Source organism: Musca vetustissima, unplaced genomic scaffold, assembly GCF_032173495.1.
Source record: "Musca vetustissima isolate MV318-11 ecotype Yass unplaced genomic scaffold, APGP_CSIRO_Mvet_v1 utg20432, whole genome shotgun sequence".
Classification (NCBI taxonomy): Eukaryota; Metazoa; Arthropoda; class Insecta; order Diptera; family Muscidae; genus Musca; species Musca vetustissima.
The window spans coordinates 291,051-298,615 of NW_026880861.1; the positions used below are offsets into that span (position 1 = coordinate 291,051).

General features: G+C 36.1%; 1 protein-coding gene across 1 annotated transcript; it reads right to left on the bottom strand.

Moving 5' to 3' along the window:
- Positions 1-4,896: 4,896 nt before the first annotated feature.
- On the bottom strand, positions 4,897-6,841 carry LOC133326735 (glucose dehydrogenase [FAD, quinone]-like). Its single transcript, XM_061535347.1, has 2 exons — positions 6,461-6,841; positions 4,897-6,395 (listed from the first exon to the last, which is right to left on the bottom strand). Exons 1-2 carry the CDS (start codon positions 6,837-6,839, stop codon positions 4,897-4,899), a joined length of 1,878 nt encoding a protein of 625 aa, XP_061391331.1. The 5' UTR covers positions 6,840-6,841.
- Between the last annotated feature and the right edge of the window lie 724 nt (positions 6,842-7,565).

The window sequence follows — 7,565 nt, forward strand, 5'->3', positions numbered from 1 at the left end:
ATTCTCCAACGCCCAACCGATGATAATGATCTCGCATCTAGTATTTGTTTCGGATTTTTGTGTGTACGCGCGGTATGAAATCGTCGTAGCTACTGATCACCTGAGGACTATAAAATGCGGGTTTTTTTAAAATAATTTATAATTTTTTTTGTTTTACTTTTTTTATTTTATTTAAAATCTCGAACTCAATAAAAAACACACATCGAATATTTCGATAATTACAATAACAATAGCCCTGCATCGAGTTTAATTAGCCACTAAGTGGTTTTTTTGTTGTTGGTTTTTTTCGTTTTTTTTTTTTTTTTTTTTTTTTTTGTTATTTGAATTGCTATCGAATCGAATTTCGAATGTTGTTTCAACGCTTCACTCAGCAGTTATCATCACCTGGCTGCCTGCCGGCTGATAAGGCGGTGAATTTTCTTTACCTTGTGCGCTATTGTTGTTTTTGCTTTTGTCGTCTGTCACCGGTCGTATTTCATCCGGAAATAGCTGACTTAACAGAGAAGCTGTTATTTTGTTCACAAAAGCTATTGTAAGTTAACAGAAAGCTTTCACAGAAAAGCTCAAAAATTAAATATTGCTCTGGCAAACAACAGTCGAGGCTAAAAAATGTATTACTCTTAAAACAAATTTTTTGAAGGCATTGAAAAAATAATTTTATAAAATCCACCCCTAAGGATAGGTATTGAAAAATTAATTAAAAAAAAAATCCTCGCCTATTTGTAGGCATTGAAAAATTAATTGTAAAAATCCACGTCTACCTCAGCCCAGTTCAATTTGCAGTCAAACGGCCTATATTTATATAAAGCTATATAAAATGTATACGCCACCCTGCAAGGGATATTGAAGGCACAAACCTCAAATCCTAATTGGATAACACGGATAGGGTGGTATGTATACATATACATACCACCCTGTGATTAAATCCTTTGCTATCGATCATATGGCGACATCTATATTTCATCGCATTTAAGGTGTATCCGCTATCTCATTATTTAATGGGTTGTTTCCGTTGAATACCCACATCTACCCTACTACTAAGGATTTTTTGCATACTTTTAATGATTTTTTCCTAGAGCACCTATCATTTAATATTTTTGGATTTTTTTGAAAATTTTTTATTTTTTTTTTTTGAAATATTTTTTTTAATATTTTTGGATTTTTTTAATATTTTTGGATTTTTTGAAAATAAAAATATTTTTTTCGAAGCTACCACAAGCCATGTGGTTTTTAAAAATATTTTTTTTTGTATATATTTGGATTTTTTCGAAAATTTTTGCATTTTTTGAATTTTTTTTTTTTGATTTTTTAAAATTTTTTTTGTTTTGAATATTTTTTGGATTTTTTAATTTTTTTTCTTTTTTTTTTTTTTGCCTTTTTTTGGATTTTTTTTTTTTTTTTTTTTTGAAAATATTTTTTTTATTTTTTTGGATTTTTTGAAAATATTTTTTTTTAAATTTATGAATTTTTTGAAAATATTTTTTTGAATATTTTTGGATTTGTAGGCATTGAAAAGTTAAATTAATTTAAAAACAAAAATAAGCGCCTTTTTGAAGGCATTGAAGAAAATGTTTTTACAAATCTGCGGCTAGCTCAGCTCAGTTTAATGTGCAGTCAAGGCTATATAAAATGTATATGCCACCCTGCAAGGGATATTGAAGGACAGGGTGACATGTATACATATACATACCACCCTGTGATTAAATCCTTTGCTATCGATCACATGGCGACATCTATATTTCACCGCATTTGTTGTGTGGGTCTGTCTCCGCTGTGTCATTATTTAATGGGTTGTTTCCGTTGAATACCCACATCTACCCTACTACTAAGGATATTTTGCATATTTTTAATGATTTGTTTCCAAGAGCACCTATCATATTGTCTTCTATGGATAGAAAATGTTTTGCGCGTCCTCTAGAAGTAGAAAAACTTCAATACACTACAATGTTATGAAAGTGTTTTAGGGTTTTTAAAGACACAAGCCGCAAAGTTTACATCTCACCCTGTGATTGATGGTTTATGCTATCGACCTCAAGGCGACATCTATATTTCACCGCATTTGTTGTGTGGGCCATTATTTAATGGATTTTTCCTTTGAATGCCCACATCTAGCCTACTACTTAAGATCTTTTGCACATTTTTAATAATTTGTTTCCTAGAGCACCTATCATATTCTCTTCAACGGATAGAGTATGTTCTGTACGTCCTCCAGAAGTAGGAAAACTTCAATGTACAACAATATTGTGAATGTGTTATATGGTTTTTAGGGATTTCAAAAGTTTGTTCCCCTAGTCCAATGAATAAGCATGACTGGTTTGATAAAAATCGTGTGTCAATTGGACCTACACTTTTGTGTTTGAAAAATTAAGGAACAACATTATTTTCATTTATTTTTGTAAACTTTCTGGAGGTCGTGGTTGTAACCCGAATATCCCGAAATTTTACAGGAGGAAGGAGATCAGTTCTACATATAAACATGGCCGATTTGGATATCATTTAGTGGATCAATTACGCCTTGACTTTTATGTACAGGATATACCAACAACATTATTATTGTTTGTGATTCATGTTGCTCTAGAGGCAACGATTATGACCCGAATGTCATGAAATTTTACACGAAGATGGTGATCGGTCCAATGAATAATCATGGCCAGTTTGATGATCATGGCTGTACGTTTAACGGGTCATTTGAACCTTAACTTATGTACGCAAAATGCACCAAAGACATTGTTATTATTATTTGTTCTTGATGTCCTAAACATTTCTGATGTCGGAATTATAACCCGAATGCCACAAATTTTTACTCGGTGAATGCGATTTATGCAATGAATAAGTATGGCTAGTTTGAAGATAATCGATCATCATTTAGCGGGTCAAATTGACCTAGACTTTTGTGCGCAAAATTGACCAAAGACTTAATTTTTGTTTCTTGTTCTGATCGCTCTAGAGGCCACGAATCTTAACCGAATGCCACAAAATTTTGCATGGAGAATGATATATGCCCAACAAATAAGCATGGCTAGTTTGATGATTATCGATTAACATTTAGCGGGTAATTTGGACCTAGGCTTTGATGCGCAAAATTGACCAAAGACTTTATTTTGGTTTTATATTCATATCGCTCCCAGGACCACAGTTTTCAACCGAATGCCACGAAATTTTACATAGGGATGAGGATATGCCCAACAAATGAGCTTGGCTAGTTTGAAGATGATCAACTAATATTTAGCGGATCAAATGAACCTGGACTTTTGTGCGCAAAATTGACCAACGGTTTTTGTTTGTCTTTCAAGGCGTTCTGGAGACCACGATTATGAACCGAATGTCACCAAATTTTACACAGGGGAGGGAATCTATTGAACGAATAATCCTGGCTGGTTTCATGATGATCGCTCAATATTTACATGGTCAAATGCACATAAACCTTTGCGCGCAAAATTGAACAAAGACTTTATTTTTGTTTCCTATTCATATCGCTCTCGTGGACCACAATTATCAACCGAATGTCACGAAATTTTACATAGGGATGGGTATATGCCTAACAAATGAGCCTGGCTAGTTTGATGATGATCGCTCAATATTTAGCTGGCCAAAAGAACCTGGGCTTTTGTGCGCAAAATGGGCCATCGACTTTATTTGTTGTTTCTTGTTCTGATCGCTCTAGAGGCCACGAATCCTAACCGAATGCCACGAAATTTTGCATGGAGAAACGGATCTATCCAACAAATAAGCATGTCCAGTTTGATGGCAATCGCTCAACATGTAATGGGACATTTTGACCTAGACTTTGATGCGCAAAATTTATTAAAGACTTAATGTTTGTTTTTCATTCAAGTCGCTATAGAGGCCACGATTTTGAACCGAATGCCACGAAATTGTACACAGGGAAGGAAATCGGTCCAAGGAATAATCATGCCAGGTTTCATGATGATCGCTCAATATTTACATGATGAAATGAAACTAAGCTTTTGTGCGCCAAAGGGTCCAACGTCTTATTTTTTTTTCTTGTTCTGATCGCTCTCGTGGCCACAATTTTGAACCGAATATCACGAAATTTTACACGAGGACGGGTATTTATGCAATGAATGTGTAGAAGAAATAAGCATGGCTAGTTTGAAGATCATCGCTCAATATTTAGCTGGCCAAAAGAACCTGGACTTTTGTGCGCAAAATGGACCAACGACTTTGTTTTTTTTCTTGTTCGGATCGTTCTAGAGGCCACGAATCTTAACCGAATGTCACGAAATTTTGCATGGAGAAGTGGATCCATCCGTTGAATAAGCATATCTAGTTTGATGGTAATCGCTCAACATTTAATGGGATTTTAGGACCTAGACTTTGATACGCAAAATGGACCAAGGACTTAATTTTTGTTTCTTGTTCAAATGGCTCTCGGGACCACAATTATGACCCGAGTGAAATTAAATTCTTCATGAGGAGAGGTATAAGTCCAACTAATAATCATGGCCAATTTCAAGATAATCGACCAAGATTTAGTTGATCAAATGGACCTAGACCTATGTGCGCAAAGTATACCAAAGACCATAATTATGAACCGAATATAGAGAATAATATTTTTTTTTATATATTTTAATAATTTATTTGTATATTTTAATTTAAGGACTATTTAACTTAACCTAATTTTATAGTTTAATATCATAATTTTTATAAATAAATTGTCATTTCTTTCCTCTTCTTCTTAAATAAATAATTTTTGTTGTTGTTGCTATATAAAAAAAATTACTAAACTATGACAGGCACACTAAATACAGTTTTTTCGATTTGGTTTCACATAACTTAAAAAATAATTTAAAAAATAATTCATTCACTGGTCTCCACTCTCATACACTGGACCTCTAACGAGCATTCTCTCGCTCTTACTCTCCCTCCTTCCTCCTACACCACCGTATTTTTAATCCAAAATTCCTTAATCATATCCGAACCCTTTTCGGCAATCATAATGACGGGAGCATTTGTGTTGGCACTAACCAAATTCGGCATTATACTGGCATCGATGACACGTAGACCACGAATACCATAGACCCTCAGTTGTGGATCCACAACGGCCTCGGGGTCCCAATAGGGACCCATTTTACAGGTACCAACCGGATGATAAATTGTCACAGTGTAATGACGGATCATACATTCCCAATAGGGATCGGTAAACATTTGCAAATGTTGGCATCCCGGCCATTTTATGGCTGAAAGCCTAGAACCAAATCTCTGCATCGCCTGGGTCCGTGATAGGGCCACTGCAATCTTCACACCTTCTATTAAAGTTTTTGTATCAAAATCATCGGTCAGGTAATTGGGTATAATGTAAGGATAGTCGAAGGGATTGCCCGAACGCAGTTTTATCGAACCCTTACTACGAGGCCGAAGTAACATAGGTATAATGCTCCAGACATCATGATTGTTGATCTTTTCAAACACCGCACGATAGAAGGCATCCGTAAGGCCATGGGCCTTTCGCAGCTGATTACCACCATCGGAATTTGTTGACCCTGAGACAAAATGGAATTCAATATCCGGCCAATCCATGGTGGCATTGGCGTACTTTGTATTGACAAAGGCCAGACCCTCAACACCACCCAAAATCGTGAGGGGACCCTGACCAAAGACGGCATATTGCAGCACCGTGGACATGGAATGGAAACGATTTTCCACAATCGACACCGGTTGGTTGACCATGAAGGTCAGACCACCCAATCCGATATGGTCCTGCATATTTTCTCCCACATTCAGCTCCTTGATGACAGGGATGCGATGTTTGGTCAATTCCTTGCGAGGTCCAATACCCGACAGCATCAACAGCTGGGGAGAGTTGACGGAACCTCCGGACAAAATTACCTCTTTCTTGGCTCGCACATGATACAGCTTCTGGTCCTTGACAAATTCCACACCAAATGCCAACTTAGTGACAGGATCAATCATAATCCTGGTGACATGAGAATTCATGGAAATGTGTAAATTGGGCCTGAGCCGTGCCGGTCTCAAGAAAGCCTTGGCGGTACTGCAACGACTGCCACGCCTCGTAGTACCCTGGGCAATCATAAAGCCAGCCTGCTTTTCACCATTCAAATCGCGATTTTCATAGCCCATTTCAACGCCGGCCTCAACAAAACTTGCCGCCAATGGGGTGTGATAGGGAGCCTCTCCCACCGTTAGATATCCACCCGTCGAATGATAAGGGGTACTGGCCAAATAGGGATTGGTATTGTCCTCTGATTTTTTGAAATAATACAAAGCATCACGATAGCTCCAGCCGGGGTTGCCCAAGGCCTCCCAGGCATCGTAGTCATGTTTGCTGCCTCGAAGGTATAACATATAATTCAAAACACTGGAACCACCCAAGACTTTACCTCTGGGCCAGTTACAGCGACCTCCGTTCATGGCTAAAAGAAAAATCACAAATTAGCAACTTCTTTAAATCCAAAAAAAATTCTCCTCCTCTACTCACCCAAACAAGTGGTTCCCGATGGCTCTGTCTTATATTTCCAATCCATTTTACTCAACTGCAAATATCCCGCCATTAGTGGTACATCCGATATTTCCGTTTCATCGCCACCTGCCTCCAGCAACAGAACATTCCAATTTTCCACTTCCGTTAAACGATTTGCCACCACCGCCCCCGCCGATCCTGCTCCTATTACAATAAAATCGTAGTGATCTCTGATTTCATCTCCTGCGGTATCAATGGGTTTCGACTCGGGATCCATAATTTCTTCATATTGAAAATAGGCAATTGCTGCTAGTAGGGTGGGTATGAACCAACTGTTACTGGTGGCCGCCGTCAGGGCGCCACCCACCACTGCCGCCGTATTGGCTATTGCGCTCATGTTGTGGGAGAAGAGCTACTCTCAAAAGATTTATTTTTTCTTAGCTGGTCTTTGGGAGAGGTTACTGGGAGTGAGAGAACATTTCCCAGGGAGAAAAGAAGAACTGGAAAGAGAAAGAAAATAACAATATGAATAAAGGAGAGTCGTTAAGGGATCATTATTTTGTTATCGATAGTTTTTAAGACAAATTTTATCAAAATTTTTTTGAAAGGAAAATAATCAATCATTTTCTGTTGTCGATAATTTCGATAAAAATTTATCTTCATAAAAAAATTATCGATAACAAATTTTCTATAAGAAAAAAATTATCGATAACAACTTTTCTGTATAGAACAATTGTCGATAATTATTTCTTGTCCATATAAAAAAATTATCGATAACAAATTTTCTGCAAAAAAAACTTTTTGATATTTTTTCTACACGGAAAAAATAATTATTGTTAATTTTTCTATACAGAAAATTTGTTATCGATAATTTTTTATACAAAAAATTATTATCGATAATACATATAATTTGTTATGCAAAAAATGTTTATCGATAATTTTTCGATGCAGAAAATTTATTATCGATAATTTTATACAAAAAGTTATTATTATCGATAGGTTTTATGTAAAATATTTTATCGATAATTTTTACAAAAAAAAATAATGAAAAATTATTGTTTACCGAAAAAAATTATTATCAATTTTTTCTTACGGGAAAATTATCGATTATTTTTCTATTCGG

What these genes read in the sequence shown, in the direction of transcription:
- LOC133326735 (XM_061535347.1), bottom strand. Translation starts at nt 6,839, where the DNA reads ATGAGCGCAATAGCCAATACGGCGGCAGTGGTGGGTGGCGCCCTGACG. An exon ending in ATCGGGAACCACTTGTTTGG is followed by an intron (nt 6,396 to 6,460) that starts GTGAGTAGAGGA and finishes TTTTTCTTTTAG; the next exon opens with CCATGAACGGAGGTCGCTGT.